The 24,076-nt window shown below is 37.0% G+C and overlaps 1 protein-coding gene and 1 long non-coding RNA gene across 3 annotated transcripts in view; one reads left to right on the top strand and one right to left on the bottom strand.

Moving 5' to 3' along the window:
• Positions 1 to 913, top strand: part of LOC107573043 (uncharacterized) — a 4,527-nt gene extending 3,614 nt beyond the window's left edge. The window contains exon 3 of the long non-coding RNA XR_001607440.1: positions 902 to 913. This is a non-coding gene — a long non-coding RNA (uncharacterized lncRNA). The remainder of the gene's footprint in view (positions 1 to 901) is intronic.
• A 3,138-nt stretch (positions 914 to 4,051) lies between these two features.
• The window catches only part of LOC107573048 (ras association domain-containing protein 8-like), a 45,698-nt gene continuing 25,673 nt past the window's right edge, over positions 4,052 to 24,076 (bottom strand). For both annotated transcript variants that reach the window (XM_016259485.1, XM_016259486.1), the window contains exons 2-5: positions 8,297 to 8,455; positions 7,002 to 7,864; positions 5,680 to 5,854; positions 4,052 to 4,784 (exon numbers count right to left, since the gene is read on the bottom strand). In XM_016259485.1, the coding sequence (XP_016114971.1) occupies positions 4,684 to 4,784; positions 5,680 to 5,854; positions 7,002 to 7,864; positions 8,297 to 8,399 (1,242 nt within the window). In that variant the 5' untranslated portion in view covers positions 8,400 to 8,455 and the 3' untranslated portion in view covers positions 4,052 to 4,683. The remainder of the gene's footprint in view (positions 4,785 to 5,679; positions 5,855 to 7,001; positions 7,865 to 8,296; positions 8,456 to 24,076) is intronic.

The raw sequence follows: 24,076 nt of genomic DNA on the forward strand, positions 1-24,076 counted from the left end.
GTTGAGCAACTAGAAGCCTGTATTAGACAAGAATGGGACAACATTCCTATTCCTAAACTTGAGCAACTTGTCTCCTCAGTCCCCAGACGTTTGCAGACTGTTATAAAAAGAAGAGGGGATGCCACACAGTGGTAAACATGGCCTTGTCCCAACTTTTTTGAGATGTGTTGATGCCATGAAATTTTAAATCAACTTATTTTTCCCTTAAAATGATAAATTTTCTCAGTTTAAACATTTGATATGTCATCTATGTTGTATTCTGAATAAAATATTGAAATTTGAAACTTCCACATCATTGCATTCTGTTTTTATTCACAATTTGCACAGTGTCCCAACTTTTTTGGAATCGAGTTTGTATATGTTTATTATAATTACTTGTGGAGGTCAGTTTAAGTTTTTTTTTTTTGTCACTTGAATTATCATCTTAATAAAGTAATATGTTCACGAGTTAGTGTCTTCTAAACTTAAAACCAAAACATTAATATGTAAAAAATCTAATAACATATGACAATTATAATATGCAAATTATTGGAAATAAAAAAAATTATGAAACTATCTTTACAAATTTTAAATGAATGAAATATAATAAAATTATAGATATTATATATTACATGTATTACATAATATAGGAATATATGTATATTAATTAATATGTATGTTAATTAATTATTTTATAATTTATTATTACATATTAACGATTAATTAATATGTTTGATTGCTTCTATTGTCCTCATTTGTAAGTCGCTTTGGATAAAAGCATCTGCTAATTGAAAATGTAATATTAAGTAACTTAATTATATAAGTATATATATAATCTAAAAATAATATTTTTTTAAATAATATATAAAAACTTATTTGTGGAGGTTAGGTCAGCTTGAGTATGATAATGCACAATACTAAGAAAATATGATACTTATGTATTTATTTTTACTCAAATTTGCATTTTAGTAGAAGTTGTAATGAGAAAAACTAAGTGGTCTCTAGTGGACATTTGGACACCAGTGAGATACTATTATAATTTTTATTAATATTTTATTTTTCTGTTTTCATTTTCATTTTTGTAAAAGGTTTAGTAATTTTGTTGTTAGTTTTTGCCATTTTTATGAGTTTATATTTTTATAAATTTTTATTTCTTTATTAGTTTTAGGTATAGTTTTAGTTAACTATATTAAAGGGTTAGTTCACCCAAAAATGAAAATTAGCTTGTGTTTTACTTACCCTCGGCATCCTAGGTGTATGACTTTCTTCTTTCGACCTCATACGTCATCCGCCTGGAACTGCTTCTGTGTACAACAGTGAGCGCAAGCTACATTAAAGTAATTATTACATTTGAATATGGATATTTTTCTTACAAAAACACATCGATTCGCTACAGGAGGCCTTTGTTCACCCCCCGGAGCCGTGTGAGACACTTTTTTTTATGGATGGGCGCTATTTATTTAAGTTATTTTGGACTGATGCATGCAACACCCGCTGACAGGCATTAAACAGCTTGAAAGATCAAAGACAATTTTTTATATTACTCCGGCTGGATTCGTCTGAAAGAAGAAAGTCATATACACCTAGGATGCAACGGAGGTGAGTGTAAAACAGCCTAATTTTAATTTTTGGGTGAACTAACCCTTTAACCCTGGTATATACGATAGGTGTGTGATATGTGAATACTCATTTTAGCCTTAACATGTTTATTACTAAACCACGTTTAAGTGTTAGAAAACATCCCGTGTTGGCTTTCACTTACCATCTGACCTTTGTGAATCAGTGATAGAAAATAGCAAATGATGAACGATGACTGAGCTGTGAGCCTCAAACCATCACACGGGAATCATCTGAGACACAATGCACATTTAAGTCTTTATTGTACTTAAATACGTACACAAAAGTAAAAGTTCTCGAGATAAAATCTGGTAATATTTTACAGTAAATACATGTTTTGAAATGTACCAAAAAAAGTAGTAAATATATAATTCATATATACAGTGAATATATAACATAAACGGTTATACAGACGACAGTTAAGACAGCAGAGTTAAGCAGAAAGTCATTATAAATCCTTAGCCCTGTGCTTCAGCTTTATTACCGCCAAGACGATTCTCTGGATGTCAGGACTGCAAGACACACAGAAAAGTACACTGAGTGATGCTGTTGGGTCGTCCAATCATGATAAGTACAAAAATACGCCACTGCAGGCTTTCAGACACATGCATGCACACAGCAGCCAAGAGAGAACAGATAGAAACCTCGAACCCAGAGAAACGTCCGAACGTCACACTACTGTGTATGAACCCTGAGTTTTAGCTTTCGCCAAACCGGCAACATACTGCCTCAATCATATAGCACAAGGCATTGATAATGTGTGGGAATCATGAATTTGATGTAATTTGTTCTTTGGAAATAGCAAATACACACGGAGACGCTCCCGCAGTCGTAGGCCTACTTTGCAGGTTCACTCAGAGTGTCCCGAAAGTAACGGCTACAGACCAGAAGAACAATCGAGCACTGGATAAACATCTACTAAAATATGAGATTTTGTCATTTATGTGTCGTTTATACGAAGACAATGTCATCATGGGGAAGTTTCCCCTCAGAATAATTCAGTTAGCAACAGGTCCAACTTCCAAAAAGTCTCAGTTTTGTAATCGTTTAAAAGTAGGCTATATGAGTAGCTACAGAAATAGTTCATATTTTTGAATACTGGTGGTTCACAATCAAGAGCCACAGATGCTTTAAAAAAAAGTGTTTTATGTAGTGTTCACAATCTTTGTACTAACATTCAGACTGTTTGGATCATTGTCCACTCAACACATCTTGACAAATAGTCTTTCAGGAGACGAGCTCACACATGAAAGCCATCCTCTCATTAGATGTGCCAAAGGGATAGATCACCCAAAAATGAAGATCTGTCATCATTTACTTGCCCTCACGATGTCCAAAATCATATGACTTCCTCTATTACGTAAAACACAAAAGATTATTAGCAGAATGTTCATGCTGCTGCTTTTCCATTCAAAAGCATGAAGTAAACGGGCTCTTTTATTCTTATGAATAAAATATATCCTATTCTAAATTAAGAATAGTGCTTGTATTCAAACATTTCTTAAGAATGTTTTAATTTTTTTTCTTAAGATTGTTTTAAAGACAAAATAAAAGCCGTATTTGAAATCCTGAAACAACGTTCTTAAAATTCACTGTAAAGTTTGGATAACTTCCAACTTGTCTAAAATCCACAAAGGTAAGACGTTTAATGAATTTATTGGGTTATTTGAACATTAAGCATTACAACATAAGACTAGCTACATATAATATATTATTACTATTATTAGAGATTATTTTTTTTCAACTTGTTCAACAAATACCACCATACAATTAAATATCACCTTTCATTTTCATTTCATTTTATGAAATTTAGACTTTATCTTAGATTTTGATGAATCCAGTCCAGATGAAAACAATCCATTAAAGTGTCATAAAAGTGTCCAATGCGACTTTTTTGCACTATATTTCAAGTTTAGAAGCCTTCAGAAGTCACATGATATATTTGTGTGAGAAAGAGGCCCAAACTGAAGTCATTATTAAATGATAATCTATATGCATTTACGCATATTCAAACTTCTCACATAGATGTCGCCCCAGTTGGACATCAATGACACTAAACGTGTCAAAGCTATGCTGAGTCCAGCTCACCACAAAAGTCTTGGAAAACGTTCCTGGTTGGAAAAGAGCAGCGTGAACATTCTTCAAAATGTCTTACATATAGATTTGCAACACCAAGTAAAGTAAATGACAACTGAAAATTTTATTTAATGGATGAAATATCCCTTTAATAATACACACACACACACACACACACACACACACACACACACACACACACAGCTGCACTATAAATCAGCAAAACAGCTGTTAGGACTCAAAACGTAAGGACACCAAACTGGGACAGAAGAGTGAAAAGAAGACAAGGAGTGTAGAACTCAAGGGAACATGGCAGAAACACTTTAGTTTGCATCAAATTTGAAGTCAAATTACATCTTCGTACACACACACACACACACACACGCACACACACACACACACACACAGCTGCACTATAAATCAGCAAAACAGCTGTTAGGACTCAAAACGTAAGGACACCAAACTGGGACAGAAGAGCGAAAAGAAGACAAGGAGTGTAGAACTCAAGGGAACATGGCAGAAACACTTTAGTTTGCATCAAATTTGAAGTCAAATTACATCTTCGTAAGCAAAAAATATCTCGACTTCAACAAAAGCTTTTAGCAGCTTGTCAAGATGTAATTTAAGACCAACCCACTATCCCTTAAACTAAAGTGTTGAAGAGCACAGCTTGTGGTAACACTTCTTTTTGAAAGGCACTACATACTAACTTCATAGCATTGTAATATGTAACATCTATATTTACAGACAAAATAAGCATATACTGTACATTAATAGCACTAATATACAGTGACTGAAAATATATCAGTTTTGGATTGAACTACGGTTATGCTGCGTAAATTAGTTGACGCAGTGCCTTTCAGCTAAAGTGCTACAATAATCAGGCCTGTTGATCAGAAGAGGGCGGTTAAGGAGGGCCACCATGCAGGCACCATCACCCAGAAAGGGCTGCCGCCACGGGCATGTGTGTGGCAGCTGGGGGTGCAGGCAGGGAAGCAGCGGCAGCATCTGTCACACATACACACCCTCAGGGTTCAGGCTGGACACCAGGGGGTGCTGCAGGTTGCGCGGGTGACCCAGGAACTGCTTGGCAGTGGGACGTGGGGGCGAATCTGTGGGAAATATGGAGTAAAATATACAACATAAGTCCATATAAACACAAAAATGTCTACTAGGTATTAACCACTATATGACCGTAATATTTGTTCAGTGTACAACCAGAAATCACTACAAGGAATGTTGTAACCCACAATGCAATGCACTTTCCATTTCCAGTGTAAGAAATGAGCTGAGATGTTTAGCATCTCTTTCTTTACATAAGACATATTCACACTAAAGTGAAATTTCAGCATAAATTCAAGAAGACTGGATGCTATGCTCTGAATAATTATGCCAAAAAAAAAAGATGAGGTCATGTGATAAAGTGAAAAAATTAAGCATTGTATACTGCATACTGAAAGTATATACTGTATACTCACTACTATTAAAAAAATAGCATGTGAAACAGTATGCATTATTCAAGTATAAACATTTGAAACTGTATTAATCTACAATGTCACTTTACCTCTTAACGTCAAATGTTTCCTTTGAATTTAGCAAACATCATCCAGTTATCAGGTGATTATCTTTCATTTTTAGTGCAATTTTGTTTTAAAAATCTTCAAATGTGCAGGTCATACTGTAGCATACTACTATAAATAGTAATGGTACCATGCTGTTTTAAAGTCAACCATTTAAAACCTCAGATCATATGTTTGCAGTTCAGTTGTTACATCAAAAATGTTGAGCACATTGCATTGTGGGATATAGTACTGTATACCACCGAGTGTATTCGGTATACTGCACATTATAGCAAATGTAGTAAAACTACAATTAGTTGGCAGTACACGGTATATAATGTGTAGTGTACAGTAAACAGTATGCTAGCATTACATTATTAATTGATTTTCTCAGTTCAGTTAGGTATATGTACCTGCAGTAGATTGTGTGTGTGTGTGGAGGCCATACCACTGTCTTTGTGTTTGTTCTGCTGTTGTTGAGTCAGGTCCAGTTGTTCTGGGTGTTCACTGAGGTCTGTGCAGGGCTGAGTATGAGTAGGCAGGGCTCCAGCCTGCTGGATAAACTGTTGTAAATTACACTGTCTCAGCTCCTTATTCAACTCCTCCACTTCCTCCTGCTTAGCCTACACTCAGAGAGAACAGACAATCACAAACAGCCTGCTTACTAGAATAAAAACAGTTTAATTATAAATACGAATTATTAAAAACTTTTTTTTTCATTGTAGTATGTGGCCAACAACTTACTATTGGATACGTTTTAGAATATATTTGTATTAATTTATGATGTTACAGTAGTAGTTTTTTTTATTTATGTTTTGTTTTAAGAGTTTAGCAGCAATGCTTTAATTAGTACCTTTAATCAATTCCTGTACACTTTTCATTGTGTCTGAATACAACATAACCAGCAATTTTGCTTCTTTTCGTTTTCTTCTTTATTGTAATTCCACCTGTAGTCACAAGGGGGCCATGTTTTAACAGCAACAACAGCCAAGTTGTGCCCTGTGGCTCTGATTACAGTAATCTTAGGATTTGTTCTCTATGGGTACCTTTGACACCTTTCCGGTTGTAGTTTTCATTTGTTTAACAAGACAAGCCAAATTCAAATACAGACAAGTCAATGATAACCACAAAGTATGTAAAGTAAGTAAGTAAGTAATCACATGAGTTGCTATTTGAAAACTATGATAATTCACCATGTTCTGTTGATGGATCAACCTAATTTGCATGCATGACTTGTCTAAGAGGAATAGATTCTGATTATGTAAGATCCGGTTAGTCATGGTTGATTTCTTTGCTTTCTGGAAGAACACATAAAGGAAGGCTTTTGAGTGGCACTGTGGTATGAAGTAGTTTAGATCATCTTAACAGACTTGCAAGTCTTTGATTTAAGTCACTGGAATACTGAAATGCTGTTATAAAACTGAGGCTGGTGCATAATTATGTACAGTTTAAAATTCATGCATGCCCAGCAGGAAAAGAAACTCATTCAATAGGTATACACCTTTATTTTGTCCTTTCAATGCATAAAATGCACAGGAGATCAAATAAATGCATGTGTGTCCAAATAAAAACATTTGTGTTTGTGCACAGAAAAGTCAGAATCCATAAGTTTGAACTGAGTGTGAACTAAGGTTCATATGAATAATTTCAAAAGATAAGTACCTTTGTTCACTTTCAAATTTTCAGTTCATTAATCATACACCTCCACCCTCCTGCATTCGCAGCCAACCGCTACAAGCCTCTCTCTAGAGCCACGCCCTCTCTGCTTACCTTCAGCAGAGTCTCCGCCCTCCCCAAAGCCTTCTCAAGCTCTAAAAGCTCCGCCTCCAATTTCTCCCCCTGCTTTTGTCGACTTTGAAGATCTGCCTCGACTACTCCCAAAGAGTCTTTTGAATCGGACTGGGCGGGCAAGTTGTCCGCCTGTAGCATTTCTCTCTGAATGTTCTCCTCAAGCTGCATGGCGCGAGTGTTGAATTCGTGCAACTTTTGCCCACAATCATCCAGTTTAGCATGCAGTTCTCCTAACCGGCGCTTCATCCCACGCTCCCTTTCGGTCTCTATCCTTAGTTCCTCCTCCCAGAACTCCTCGTCCACCAACTCCTGCTGGTTCTTCCACAGGGTCTTCTCCAAAACTTCCATCTCTGCCTGCAGGGATGACTCCTCAGCAGACGACTGTTCCCAAGTCTCGCATTCCTTATCGACTGTCAACAGCTGGGACTCGAGGGCATGTAGCTGCTCCCGCTGCTGGAGAACATGCCAGAGCACCTCCTCTTTAGATGGCCCCGGAAGGTACTGCGCATGTGGAACTGGGGACGCCCTCTGTTCAGGAGAAGGTGTTGTACGAGAGTCCCTAGTTTTCACACGGGGAGAACTGGAGGGGCCCAAGTTGAAGGTATAAGATTTCTTTGGCAATCCCCGTTTGGGTTCTGATGTGGAAGGCTTGGAGTGAGGGAGGGTGCGGTTGTGCAGACTTTGCTCTTCACTGCTACTGGGACCGGTCCGCCGCAGGAAGAACTGCACCTCGCTGCTGTGTTGGCCCAGTTTGGCCAGGAACTCTAGTGGGCGCTCATTTGCCAGAAGTTGGCGCTCGGTGTCCCTCAGTCTCTGAATGAGAATGTAACGACCCGTCTGGCCTGTAGAGAGCACAGGGGTAGTTAGAGTCCAACAATATGTACTATTATTATGTGGACAATCCCACTGGATCTAGGGTAACTGTCCTAAGGTTACTTCAAGTGTCTTGGTGAAGGCCATTATGGCAAGGGCTCATGGACCACCAATTTGTGTGCCTCTAACCTACAACCTACTGGTTACTAGCCCAGATCTTTAAAGGTCTAACCCAAGGTTCCTCAAATCTGGCCCTGAAAGGCCACTTCCCTGCAGAGTTGAACTTGAAATCTGATGAAGCTTACTTTTCTATAATTTTTTTAGTAACTCTGTAGACCTTGATAAGCTTGCGCAGGTGTTTTTGATTAGGTTGATTAGATAAGTCAGTGGCCCTCCAGGGCCAGATTTGGGAAACCCTGGTCTAACCTCACCACCTGAAGTTCATTCTCAGAGGTACTTACCAATGGCTTGGGCGAGTGCAATGACTACGTCCTGACATGATGTCTCTTCTGACAGGCCGCAAACCACTCGTACAACTCCATCCACCCAAACTTTCAGCTCCATCAGAGACAATGAACACAGATCAGTTTACATCAGCATTGCATGGTAACGTCTGGATTCTGAAACGACAAAACAGCAATAGTGACAAGTTAATGCAATGTGTCTTCACAGTCTGAAAAATGTTACATTACAACAAAGAGCGAAAAATTAGGACAATTAAAACCCCCTCATTTTCTGTGATACCTTGCAGGTCTGATTCTAAACAGCAGTCTTTTGATTTTTTAAATAATATTTTTAACTTGACACAACATCTTAAAAAGCGATGGTACAAGTCTACAAGATGTAATATAATGGCCGAAGACAGACATATGCATAGAATAGTTAACCAAACAGTGCACAAGAATCCCCTGTCCCAACTTTAAGTACTGAAATACTTAGTTAAAAAATCATCCATGGAATTCAGAACTTGAGTAGACAAAATCTGAGTCTAAACTCCTCAAATAAGGTCCAAAATACACCCATAAAGAAAACAAGTTATTTTCTACGTTAATTGTTTCTACCTGATTGCTCCAACACAGCCATGAGACATGAAATCGGGATTGAGCATCAGCTCCAGTGGGTAAGCAAATTTCAAGAGTTATTATTAGCAGGATGTTGATAGACTCATAGCTCTACTCCAATTAAATGCACTGCTGGCTCTCTTCAAAGGCATTTTGGAAGATGAATGCTTAAGGGAACAGACAGGCAGAACGTAGTTGTTCAGAGACTGCATGTGCTTGCATGTGTGTCTGACTCCACTTTGAAGTCCCTCAGCAGGAACAGATGGCGCTGCTAAGGTAAGGTGTAGTATCCAAATGCTCCAGCCATGCAGATATTGAATGAACCGCTGTTTGTGAGATTATTATAAGCGAGACATGTTGGTTCTGTGCACTTTGACTGTTGCATATTACACCCTTTGTGAGGGAATTCTATGGTAAAGTCTACCGCATTAACTTATGAAAACATTTAATAGCAGTACTAAGCTACTAAGCAGACCATTTAGCAGTTGCCAAATACCAAGTGATGAATGCTCTATCTCCAGGCCTTAAAGTCATGCTTAAAAGAGAATGAATAGAATTAAAGGGGTCATGAACTGAGAAATCAAAATCCCCTTGATCTTTTGACATATAAGAGGACATTGTACTATAAAAACATCCTGTAAGTTTCAGAACTCAAAACTTTCTTATTAGTCTAAAAACAGCTCATATATTGAAGCCAATCTGCCAAAACGACAGCCTGTGGAATGTGCCACTTTATGACATAATAGTGTGGCTAAACCCCGCCTCCGCAGAAGATCAACACCTGTTTCATTAAGAACTTAGTTCACTTAATTGTACAACAGATTAGTTTACAAACAAGGCACAATTCGACACAGGATTTTTAGAAAGACTGAATCTAAAAGACGATGCTGTGAATATATCGGATCCGACAGTAATGTCGCAACACAAGTGTGAGTAAAGGTTTTTATTACGTGGTCACTATTGCTTTGTCTGTTATTACAGATTGTTTGATATGTACTGAATATTTATGCGTTTTTAACCTAAATCACAGCAGCGTTCATCTATGAAGGATGTCTGTCAAACATACACAACTGTTAGCCAATCATAACAGTGGGTGTTTACTTCAGCGTCGACAATCCTCCACGCCTATTCAAAGACAGCATACTGATGAGGGGGTCAAAACAGGACAGAAAATAGCCTATTACTTCTGAATTATGTTTTTCTAGGTAAAAATCTTGATGTTAATATAAATGGACCTCAGAGAACAGTACAAAACAAAAAAGGCAGTGCATGACCCCTTTAAAGTGAAAGGAGCATGCCAGGGTCATATTTTGCCCCAAATTCTAAATAAAGTTTATGCATTGTAGTGTTCTTTTTGTTCCACAATGGCATTTGTTTCCTTGCCAAATTGTCAATATTGTAATGAAAATATACATTTCTGCATGCAAAACATCTTCAAAAACATCTAAGTTATTTCTAATACTTTTGTCATTTTGATTTTGGGGTGAAATTAAAATTTTCATAACATTCACACACAACTATTTTTAACACCCAGAGACAGAATAAAGTGAGATGTACGTTTCTGAAAGAAGCCACATGGCATTTGAGCCATCTAAATAAATAATTAGAAACCACCCTGAGAACACCAACTTGCATGAGTCATTTGATATTTAGGCCACAAACAGAGTTTGTAATGTGTAAATTTTTCCGACAACATAGATTACAAAACCTAGTGGCACAGGTTATAAAAACAAAACAAAAAAAGTGAAGTCCCAACCTTGAATCTTCTAAAGTTTGATATCCGTTTTCTTTCCACCTGCTCTTGTAAGCCTCTTGATCTACAGTTTTTCTGTTCTTCAAAAACTCTCAAACAGTGCTGGCCAACTCTGAAGCATTCTTCTGCCCCATTCCCATCCGTACTGAAGCGGAGGAATGCTACCTTGTTGGCCCGCGTGCAGAGAGCGGAGAGTAAAACAAATCTTCTTTTGTCTCCTGTACCTCGACCAGGCTCGATCTTACTAAATCAAGTCCGTGGCCTCAGGGTACACTTCTCAATGCAGTCCGCGGTTACCATGACAACAGAGTACTAGACGTGAAAGATGAATCGCAGAGGAATCAACAGGTGCCAGACGCATTAGGCTAGTCGGACAGTTTGGACTTAAGCTCACTGCATTCGTGTTAGTACAGAAAAAGATATATTCTAGCATTGCGACTTGACTCACAGCAGGCTTGGGTTTGAGATTAGGGTGGATCGCCGTCACACGCTTGGATCTGTTAACTCATAGCATACATTCACACATGTCCAGACCCACTGCTTCAGAAATGCAGACCCACCCCAGACACATCTATAACTTCCCTGTCTCCTCCCTTCTGAGCGCGTCCTCCGAAAGCTATGATTACTGGAATTATCCCATTCCTCTCTCTCATCATCCTCTTTGTGTTTTGCGGGCTGTTGGGAATATGTCCTGAGGAACAAGCGCACCGTTATTGTGCCGCGTGGTGCTTTCTCTTAACACTAGCAGATGCTATTAGCCAGTTTTTTATTATTTATTGAAACTACTACTGTGCAATGTTGCCATTAATAAATCATTGCAAATGTATTGATAGTAAGAAGAGTGAACCTCTAGAGACAGACCGAAGTTTCACACGAGCACAAACACACATCTGTAGAATGTAGCATGTAAACGTCATCTTGCACTTCAAGGGAGGAGAGATACACTCTCTGTTAGCAATTCAGCTGTTTAATACACAAGTGCAAAAGTGCAAATGATTCATGAGCCAACGTTGACATTACACTTGACGACTATGTCTATTGCTTAATCTATTGAAGTACTAAACTTGTTGTGCTACAGACAAGAATGATACCTTTACTGCGCAAATGTGCTAATATTTTCCAAGCCATCCAGATGTTTTTTTTGAAAGACGAAACACCCTAGCAACCTCCTAGCAACTATCCAGAACACCCTATCAACTATGTTACCAGAAACCCAAAACCGCATAGCAACACCCTATCAACTACCCAGAAAAACAGCCTTAGCAATGTCCATCTAACAACCTTACAACTGCCTAGCAAGACCTAGTCTCAGCCTCAGATGTCACGCCCATGGACCGGTGGGACACTTTGGGAGTTTCGAAGGCGTCATCGGATTGGTTGAATTATACAGGATTTCCGGGAGACGTGTGTGTTGCGTTCTTTAATGTTCCGCCTGGAAACAAATATGCCGTGACGCCAAATTCCCTCATGAAGAAGAACACAATCTTGTTTACAACTGTGACAATGAGTGCTTATCACGATCAACTAAAAGCTGGATTTTCAAAAGTATGTGAAATAAGTAAAGTTCTAAAGTTATAGACTTTTTAAAATTCCTCCAAGTGTTTTACACACGGTTTGTTATTGTGGGACATTTCCACGCCTCAAAACATGACGCGACACAAAACGAAACATGATTGGTTGCTTTATCTGTCAGTCATATGGCCTCTTGGGCGGGCCTTGGCCATTCAAAGCATCAGTCTGAAGGTCTGGCTATGCGAGACTAAGCAAGACATAACTTCTTAGCAAAACAAACAAATGCCTAGCAACACCTCAGCAACCACCTAGCTAGATAATCGGCCAAATATTAGCCACAATATAACTAGGGCTGGGTATCGTTCAAAAATTTTCGATATCGATACCGATACCTTGACTTCGATACCGGTTCCTGAACGATACTTTTTTCAATACCAATTTTATGAAATCTATTTGAACAATATTACATTATCTAAAAAAAAAACTTTGGTTTTATTTTTCAGCTTGTTGATGTTTATACAGAATCAAAACCACTGCACAAAGGAACAAAATGTAACACGGCACACAAAATTGGAAACGCTTCAGGAGTTTTGAAGTCGTGTCGCGTTCTTTAATGTTCCGCCTGGAAACAAATATGCCGTGACGCCAAACTCCCTCATGAAGAAGAACACAATCTTGTTTACAACTGTGACAATGAGTGCTTATCACGATCAACTAAAAGCTGGATTTTCAAAAGTATGTGAAATAAGTAAAGTTCTAAAGTTATAGACTTTTTAAAATTCGTCCAAGTGTTTTACACACGGTTTGTTATTGTGGGACATTTCCACGCCTCAAAACATGACGCGACAAAACGAAACATGATTGGTTGCTTTATCTGTCAGTCATATGGCCTCTTGGGCGGGCCTTGGCCATTCAAAGCATCAGTCTGAAGGTCTGGCTATGCGAGACTAAGCAAGACTATAACTTCTTAGCAAAACAAACAAATGCCTAGCAACACCTCAGCAACCACCTAGCTAGATAATCGGCCAAATATTAGCCACAATATAACTAGGGCTGGGTATCGTTCAAAAATTTTTGATATCGATACCGATACCTTGACTTCGATACCGGTTCCTGAACGATACTTTTTTCAATACCAATTTTATGAAATCTATTTGAACAATATTACATTATCTAAAAAAAAAACTTTGGTTTTATTTTTCAGCTTGTTGATGTTTATGCAGAATCAAAACCACTGCACAAAGGAACAAAATGTAACAAAAAAATCAGTGCAAATAGTTTTAATAAAGCTCAAATAGTCTTCAGTTTACACATCTGTTAGCTACATTTACACTAGTTAGTGTTCGTTTTAAAACGCCTAGCTCAGACAGAATCGTCATTTCTATTCATTTTCCACTGATTTACTGATGAGCATTAGCAGTTTCTAGCGCTGTCTGCCTGTGCTCTCTCTTCCATGATCGCTGCTCTGACTCAGAGGTTATAATATATTTAATTTCATCAACAATACATGGCCAAAACACACACGGCAATCGGAAGTTATTACAAAAACTTGATGGTGGTTTAAAGTGAGTTTTAAGTAAAAGCGGAATATAAATCTTATTTGTCTTATGCAGGGGTTAAATTGGGATTTGTTATGTGTGGGGGGGGGGGGACTCTACGGTATCGAGCTTATATATATACGTGTGTGTTTTGTTTTTTGTGCAAATTATTTATTCTATTCCCACTAATCTCATTAATACTTTCATTTCAAATTCTTATATTTGATCTATAAATTCAATTGACACTGAAAAATACAACTGCATTAAATAATTATTATGAGATTATTTTAAATATTTTTTAATATACAAACAAGAAATTATGGTGGAAATTATACTTTTCAACTAAATTAAAACGCCAGTAGGTGCTAGTAGTGAGCGTTTAATGAGTGAGTCATTGAGTCGTTCATTCAAACGATTCGTTCAAACGGCAGATTCATCAGATGTTTATGCATGGGCTAAAGAAACTTTGACTCAACCGATTTGTTCAAAGCACGGAATCAATCAGCAATTAATCGGCTGGTTGCTGTGAGATGCGCGGTTTCTGCCTAAAATGTAAGTGACCTAATATTATTGTATTTGCTTATTGAACTGTTTATAGAACTATTAAACAGTCGTAATGGTGAAAGTGTTGTGTGATGTTGCCTAACTAACTGTATTTTGAATATAAAAACTTTCCATTTTGAATTTTTACCTCAGGATGCTGAGTTTGTTAGTGTTGCGCGTTTTGATTTCTCCTGGAGAGGCTGCTGGAGCCTCGCCTCAGCAGCGCAACCTTATACTGTCAATAGATGCATTATATACATTAGATATCCTCTATTCGCCACTTACTCTAAATGTAATAAAATCTGAATAATATTGCGTTTTGGTGTTTACATAGTTATTTTTGGTTTCTGATGTTATAATCGTGTTACTTGTCTGGCGTTAATGAAGAGTTAATGTCAAGCCCTGGAGTCTAAGTGCCGGGGCTCAGCCCCAGACGGCCCCCGGCCCAATTTAAACCCTGGTCTTATGTAGCATGATGCTACAGTGTGCATGAATGGTAACATAACACGCGCATTCGGTCTTGTAGTATGAACGGACATCTTCATATGATTGAAACTCTACACAGCTCCCGCGCTACTCTCCATTGGAAATGAATGACTTTCGGTCTGTCATTTGTCGGAGATAGTGGAAAGCCGGCTTGAAACGCAGTGGAAACGTCAGTATGACAAGGATCGTTTTCATTTTAAAACAAAAGCGCACCAGTTTAAATGTAGCCTTACAGCTACGGGGGCTGGGACACATTCACACTAAATACTCACGTGTGAGCCACATCTCTGAGTGTCACAGTCGTGGACTGACTGTGCAGACCTATCGGTGTATTAGGCTACAGTAAGATACCACGAGCAGACTGCTACACGTTTTCGCATCGCTCTCGCGGATGTCAAACACTGATCGATCTGCGCCTCACTGACGCTGATGAGATTAACCCCTAAGGTATCGAAATTTGGTACCGAACGACGAGAGGTTTTTCGATACTCGATAGTATCGAGGCAATTCGGTCGGTGCCTAAAAAGTATCGAACTCGATATCCAGCCCTAAATATAAAGTCTAAACTCAGAAGGTGGAATACATTCCTCATATGTATGTTCTTTGAAAAGCTTGTTATTGACAGTTTTGTCTGTTCTTCACTATCTAAAATCAAAGCCATTTCTATAAGCACACATGTCTGCATCTAAGAAATAGCATATCTTGTCACACAACGGTTTGAGACATTTTCCGGGTCACTCGCCATAGCAAAATTACACGTGTTTATCTCTGATTAATACAATATGAACCCACACAAAAGGCCATCTGTAGCCTATCACATGCAGTACAGACATTGTTTTCTGTTGCAGCTGTTGAGGTGTATATATCCCATGGTGCATGTCATCTTCAGCCCCCATATATACACAACAACTGCTCTTTCTTTAAAAATCCCTGAGTGAGAACACATCTGTGTCCTACTCTGCCACAAACACATGGCTTAACATGTCTGATTTTCTGCAGCTTTAACAAACAAAAATGTTGTAAAATCCGAGGGCAGGGTGAGACGGCGCTCTCTGTCAGCTGTAGTGTGGCTCTGACTGAATGTTTCCTCAGCAGTTGATCACTGAATGAATGCGGTGCTGAGAAAGCAGTGAGATTGTGTTGAGGAGTGTCTGGTGGGTGTGAGGAGAGAGATTTAGTTTCCGCTCATTATGGATCAAATGGAGATTTATTTGGATGGCATCTCCACCCCGCAGCAGTGGAGCATCAGCAAGATCTCTGACTAAAAGTGTTTCATGTATAAAATAACACAAATAAAGGGTCAAACCCATCCAAAGCATAGACACTAAAGGTCAGATAGCCGATCCAAGCCCAATAATACCCTGTCAGGATTCTGACCATGTTTGGGTCATCTTTTTTGTCAAATTTGGGTTTGTAATTGTAATGATTAAGAATATTAAAAATTCTGTTCTCATAGAATTACATAGGTCAACACATTAGTGTACACCTAAAAGCTGACAAGGCAAACTTTTAACATATATACACATTTCAAATCTACAGTCTTTCTCCTACTAAAAAAAAAACGTTGACATCACCTTGCACTCATGGGCGTGTCCCAACTTTTGACCAATAAAAATGCTATCTAGAGTGACAATGTTACTCCCCCAATACCATCTGTAACTGACTGTCAATAATAAGTAGCTAATCATGATTCATAACTGTGATGTAAACTGAATGGCTAATGGTTATTCCCCAAATTTCTGTTTCAATGGGAAATATGATAACGATGAAAGGAAAATTGTGCTTGTCAAGCCATATAATTGGGTCTTTAATGTATAACCTAAAGTGTACTTCAGTTTTGACGTGAACGCTTAGCATATGCATATAGTTGAATGCATAGCCTTTCAAAGTATACTTTATTTGATATACATCCTTGTCCAGTGTTTGCGCTATTTCTCTCCAGTCATTATAACAGATACATTTCTTTGTACTCTTTTAAACTAAAGTTGCGTGTTTCTCTTAACCCCCTCAAACAATCGCTCTCCGATGTTGGCGCGTAGTCAGTCGTGTTTCATAGAAATAAACATTTTACAGTACATTAATGTAGCAGATATGATTTTGAGACAAATTCCATACACATTTTCCAACACTACAAACCACGAAGGATACACAAAGTTAACAAGAACATCACAGACACCAAACAAGATTAATTTATAATAAATCTGATCTACCACAGTTCTGTACAGCTTTTTAACCAGCTAAGTAAAAGTAGCAACACTACAAATTGTGAAGCGTGTCATTTCTGCACTACTAGTGGTACGGAACGGAACTGCAATCTGTTTGAGTGGAATGTAACAATACTGTATAGTAACAAAAATGTGTAAAATATTCTCCTTAATAAATGTAGTTAGTCAGTCCAATTCATTTTAGCAAATTAGTTAAATTACCAAATTAGTTTAGTTTGCAAAAATTTAGTTTGATCAATTCTGAAAATATTTTTCAGTGAGAGTAACTGAGGAATATTACTTTTTTGTTGTTGTTTTTTAATTGAAATATTCAGTTTTCTAGTTTTTGAGTCAGATAAATGCTGTTCTCACTGCGAAAAAAATATATCAATTCATTCATTCATTCACAACTGTCCGAAACCCCATTAATTGTGAAAGAAAGATGATAAAAGACACCAATAAATTCCAATACATTGTTACAATTCTTAATAATTTGTATATCATAAAATATTGTCCAATCAGAATTAAGCTCAGATTATCCAAAAGGTTATTGCCTTCCTTTTCACTTTTTACAATGCACAAATTCTTATATTTTCAAAACACTAGTTCAATGCAGCATTATCCTTCTCCGACCGCATGAATTCAGCACTGACCCTTTGCCTTTAGACAGAGGAATGTTGAGGGCACCAAAAAGTGACCAGGTTTCACCCCTAACCTAAACAAAGGCAGCCTGGGAAAACAAAAGAGGCTGTCTCCACTCGCTGCCCAGAAATCCCTATCTTGGCTTCAACAAGTGGGATAAACACAGAGCGAGAGAGACTGCAAGTGTGTGGGCAAGCATTTTTGTCAAGCCTCCAATGGGAAGTTGCATTTTGGACTTCTAAATGAACTTTGCAAAAAGATCACAAATTAAGGCCAATCTTGAGTCCGACACCATCTGGAAAACCAATTCTGAGTGCAACCGCAAGAATCTGTTAGATGTTAAGTATAATGCATGGGCTGTTCTCAGCAATTCTTAAAGACAGGTGGGCGGTTTTCACTTCTCATGAGAGAAACCATCCAGGTGTAAGCAGACCATAAGGGAATCTGCATAGAAAATAACATTAGCCGTGTACGACAAGCCCTAGAAGAGAGAAACCAGCTTTGAAACATTATTTTCTCTTGTGTGGAGCTTTGCTGTTCGTCATAACCAATTAAATGTGTTTTTCCACTGAGGAAATGAAATAAGGAGTATCTGTTTACTGACATTACTAAACAGCCGTGCCAATTTTAGCCCGTGTATGTGTCGTCTTTACAGCCAGACCGTCTCTATTCTCCAAATTTGCTTGCATGCAGCGTGAGACTTCAGGTTCATGAGCTATTCAATACTCTTTTACATACCTGCTGCGCTTAATAATTTAAAACTGTGTTCTGCACTTTTTATAATGTTGCATTCGGTTCCAAATTTATCGAAATGACGAATATCAAAGCCTGAGGTGTAAAAGACAGATAGCCAACAAAGGAAGTTTTGAGGCATTGGCCTATTTTCAATGCAAGACAGAACAGGTGCACCTACTGTGAGTGGCTATATTAAAACAAGAGCAAACTCCCTTGTGGTCAGATTGTAAAGAAGTGGATATTTTTTTAACAGGTGCACAAACTGTTCATCCACCATCAAATTCCTTCTGAAGAGAAACTTCTTGAAGTCAACATGAAATCAAAGTTGACCCAGTTTACTTTGAATCCTGCCCAATGAAACTACGGTATTTTAATGAAGCAGGTTATTTTGAATATATATAAAAAGAATGTCTTTGTAATCTATAAGTGATAATTTTACTAGGGATGGATCTGGATGGTTGACTAGTCAACTAGTAACTCATCAGTCAGTCGAGGCAAGTTTATCTTCTTTTTTTTTTTGGTAGGTTTATTTATCTTAAAAAGAATGGGTTGTGCTTCAAAGATGAAATTATTATTATTATTATTAAATGTAATTTCAGTTTTATTACATTTACATTTAGTCATTTAGCAGACGCTTTTATCCAAAGCGACTTACAAATGAGGACAATAAAAGCAGTCAAAACTAACAAAAGAGCAACAATATATAAGTGCAAATGACAAGTCTCGGTTAGCCTAACGCAGTACACATAGCAAGGTGCATTATTAAATATACTTCGTATTTTATACTCAACTATCTAGTCATTTAGTGATTTAACCAACTAGTTAGAAGTTGACTGATGAGTTTATCTTGATTTTTTGTAGTTTTATTTATTTTAAAATTTTAAAAAGAATGGGTTGTGCTTCAAAGATGAAATTATTATTATTATTATTAAATGTAATTTCAGTTTTATTACATTTACATTTAGTCATTTAGCAGACGCTTTTATCCAAAGCGACTTACAAATGAGGACAATAAAAGCAGTCAAAACTAACAAAAGAGCAACAATATATAAGTGCAAATGACAAGTCTCGGTTAGTCTAACGCAGTACACATAGCAAGGTGCATTATTAAATATACTTTGTATTTTATACTCAACTATCTAGTCATTTAGTGATTTAACCAACTAGTCAGAAGTTGACTGATGAGTTTATCTTGATTTTTTGTAGTTTTATTTATTTTAAAATTTTGGTGGTACTTCAAAGATGAAGTGATAGATGAAATTCCAATATTTTTAAAATATACTTCATATTTTATATTTAGCCATGTAGTCATTTAAGGAGGGTAAATTATCTTTATCATTTTTTTATTCAAAACAATCAATATTCGGTGCTCAATATTCTGCAATAATCTTTATATATATTGCATTTCACAGTCAGTTAGTCAGGTAGATTAGGAAGTTTTTTTGTTTGTTTATAAATAGATATAGGTGGTGCTTTAAAGTGCATACATTTATAGTATAGTACTATAGTATAGTAATCTTTACTTACCGACTAGTTGTGATAGTTTAAAAAGGATGAATTTTAAAGACAACTTCTAAGTGTGGTTTCTATACTAGCATACTAACACTGTGCTTTGTTTTAGTGTGCTAACAGTCTAACAGTAATCATCAGAACAGTAAAACTCTAAATTCATTTCCACATTTGTAACATATTCACGCCTGTCAACAATAAAGTTCCAGATAATTACTGTCATACAAATTTCCCATCACTATACACAATTTATTTGTTTGTGAGGTTTATGATAGTTTCATGTAATAAAGTTATAGTTCTTTCGAGTATTTATTAGTTATATTTGTCACTTAATTAAAGAGCTTAAACCAACCTGGGGCTTTTTGAAGACAGTCTAGTAAGCAAGTCATGCAGACAATCCACCGAATAACTGCTTTTGAACATTCATTCAAACAACCATTTGTAGACTCCATTCTAAGTTGAATGCTGACCAATGCTATCTTTATACTCTGTAGGAGTAAGATTTGTTCAAAAAACATGTTAAATTCAACCCCCACCACTACAGCACATGACCGTTCATCACCTTTCCACATTCCTCCACCGGTGAAGGTCAGGGGTCTGTATTCGGCCCTTTTAAGTTTCAGCAAATGTTTGGAAAAGGTCTGGAATGTACAATTTCAGGTGACACATCCAGTACAATTGGCGGGAAACCTCACTGTTGATTCACAGTCAAAGTATGCATGTGTTACGAAACATCACATTCCTGGTGTGGGAGCATTGAGAAGTGTGTGCATTCTTGACATCCCCCTGTCTGCTCTATTCCAGATCGCTATTCCAGCAAGTGTAATGAAGCTGAAAAGCCACGATAAAGTGTTTCCTCCAACCAAAAGAGTGGATGAGGCGACATCAATTTCTGTCACCAACAGAACTCAACAGTTAGGAAACAAAAAATAGTACAGTAAAAAATAGAATCGTAAAAATTCATATTCATATTCATAGTTGAATGCTGACCAATGCTATCTTTATACTCTGTAGGAGTAAGATTTGTTCAAAAAACATGTTAAATTCAACCCCCACCACTACAGCACATGACCGTTCATCACCTTTCCACATTCCTCCACCGGTGAAGGTCAGGGGTCTGTATTCGGCCCTTTTAAGTTTCAGCAAATGTTTGGAAAAGGTCTGGAATGTACAATTTCAGGTGACACATCCAGTACAATTGGCGGGAAACCTCACTGTTGATTCACAGTCAAAGTATGCATGTGTTACGAAACATCACATTCCTGGTGTGGGAGCATTGAGAAGTGTGTGCATTCTTGACATCCCCCTGTCTGCTCTATTCCAGATCGCTATTCCAGCAAGTGTAATGAAGCTGAAAAGCCACGATAAAGTGTTTCCTCCAACCAAAAGTGTGGATGAGGCGACATCAATTTCTGTCACCAACAGAACTCAACAGTTAGGAAACAAAAAATAGTACAGTAAAAAATAGAATCGTAAAAATTCATATTCCATTCATATTCGCCATCGAAAAATGTAGAAATTTTAGTAATAATGTATAAACTAGAACAGGGTTGAAAATACAGATTTCTCGATTTGAATCGATTCTCATTTGGATAAACCGACATTGACTCCAAAAATCCGACATTGACATTGAAATTAAATCCAAGAATCTTTTAGTCTATATTGTTTTAAATGGATGCATAAACAAAACTTCACTAAACATTATTTGTAGAGCACCTCCCATTCAATAAATCGCAATGAGATTTGCACTTTGTTACTTTTTATATGAAAATAAGTCTCAGCTTTGTCAATTTTATTATTAAATTAAAACAAGAAAATTCTGATTTGGTGCATTTTAATGTAGCAAGACAGATCGATGTAGCCTCTTTGGTTCAAGCAGCAGCACAGAGCGGCAGGTGAATTGATCATCTCTTCAACTTTATTACTAGTTACTACACGAAACACACATGAATGAACATCATAAGGTGATGAAAGAAACAGTACAGCTCACTAAAATGCACCATGTTGCATATAATCGCTCAATCGTTGTTTCAACCTCAGAAAGATGTCAATAAAACAGCTTGTAAATAATATGTCATGTAATGTTGCATTTACCTCAGGAAAGCCATTCGAATACCATAAACCCCATAGTTAGCTAGAAAAAAACTCTAGAGAGGAGCATTTTTAAATATATGCACTGTTACCTGTTCATTATATTTTTACTTAACCTGTTCTGCAATATTTAATGTATGTTTTAATAAAAATATAAGCCACCGTTTAAATGTTTATATTTAAAAAAAAAAACAACTAACTGGAGTAGAGTTAAAAGTAATTATTATAAAAGCTGTCCTTATGTGCAGATTCAATGTTTGTATAAAAATCATTTGTTAATTTTAACCTTTAATATTGTAGTAATGTACCAACTGACAGGGTTCCCTGAATAGTTTATACTTTATTTGCTGAGCGATTTTTTCCCCCTTGAGTAAGATTAACATGTACTGCTTCTGAAATATATATCTAAATGAATCGATATCGAATCGAAGATTCGACTGAAATCAAACCAAAAGCTTGTGAATTGAAATCGAAGTGAATCATGACATTTGCATCAATACCCAGCCCTAGTCCTTTCAATACAGATTTAATCTTAAATCCTATGAATAAAAAAAAAAAAAAAAAGAAATACTGTTTTGTCACTCTTTAATGTGGCACGAGAGATTGCAAATCGAAACCCAACTGAATCGTGAAATTTGTCAATAAGCATCGCTACAAAACTTTCAATACAGATCTAATCAGCTTTCAAATCTGTCGAAAATCAACTCGAACTGTGAATTTTGTTTCAATACCCAGTCCTAGAATAAACATTTCAATACAGATCTACCATGACTTTCAAGGTTAAGTCATGATATACAGTACGCTTGTGCAGAAGTCTTTAAGAAAGTCAATGAGAAAGTGGGCGGTCGCTGTTGGGTTCGCTCATGGCGTTGTTGGTAATGCATTAAACTGCCAATCAACGGCTGGTCTACTTATGCAGTCAAGCAGCGGCACAAATGGGAACTTTGGGGCAACGGCTCTAAGCAACAGTGGCGAACAGCTTGTGGTTTCCAAGGGAGGATATTTATATGGGTGAAGCCTGCCGAAGCATAGCCAACTCACTCTCTCATTATGTGAGCTTTGCTAAATAATTACTCCGACAGCCTTGGGACATGGAAAGCGTCAACACTCAAGAGTTTTCACACAATTACGAGTCTCCTTGCAGAAAGGCATTGTCTATGCCAGCGTCCCGGACCAGACAAGTGTTTAAATTAGTATGCATGCGAATCAGAGTACCATAGGAGATTGACTCTTCAGTCAAGACATGGGAACCGAGGATGAAACGAAGTTAAAAGTTCCTCAACTCAGAGGACTGAGATCTAAGATCTTTCAGATTATCAAAGATTATCAAACAACTGAGCTTTGTGAGAAAAGCTTTAACGTGTGTCAGGATGAAACATGAGAAAATGAGACAGACTAAACCTTTCCCTGAACTGTGATTGTGTAGAATAAAATTAACAGCAGATGTTGAGACAAGGAAGAAAATAGAAGCATCTCTCGCCTTCAAAAACATTAAGACTGTGCTTCCCTAAAAATAACCTCATTTGTCTCGCAAAATCACACTTTGTGAGATTTAAAAATATTTCAGTTTGGAGTGAGGAACCAGACAACTGAATCTGAGAATCTCTCATATCCAACATTTACAATAAACAGCATTCAGAATGAATAAAATCTATTCAAATTCTAGTTTAAAATGCATGTGACAAGTTCTTAGAAATTTTAATCTTTGTATTCTATATTGAGTTTTATATCATTTAAATTGAGACTAAAAATTAGTCTAACAACATATTTGATGTTCATCTTGAATATTGTACACATTAATCATGATGTTCAAAAAAGTTATTTAAATATATTTTCAAGATAAAGTATTCCTACAAATGTCATAAATGATTAATTCATAAATATCACTTTATGATATTCAGTTTATTGGAAGAGGTTGTACAATATGACATTTTACAACCTGATCTAACCTTGTTTTGTCATAAAAAGTTAAAACTATCTGATATTTTAAGAGATTTGACACTTGAGAGTGTTCAGGGGTCCTACGATATCATTTCCTGTTTTTTTCTTCAAGTTTCTGCATGATGGTTGCACCAAATTACTTTGCTTTGGCAGACAAGTTTTTGCTTTGCTAACAAATAAATGAAAATCAATCAATCCTTCTAATGAGGCTATTTTATTATGATAT

The sequence above is a fragment of the Sinocyclocheilus grahami genome, unplaced genomic scaffold (assembly GCF_001515645.1).
Source record: "Sinocyclocheilus grahami isolate Dianchi unplaced genomic scaffold, SAMN03320097.WGS_v1.1 scaffold1855.1, whole genome shotgun sequence".
Classification (NCBI taxonomy): Eukaryota; Metazoa; Chordata; class Actinopteri; order Cypriniformes; family Cyprinidae; genus Sinocyclocheilus; species Sinocyclocheilus grahami.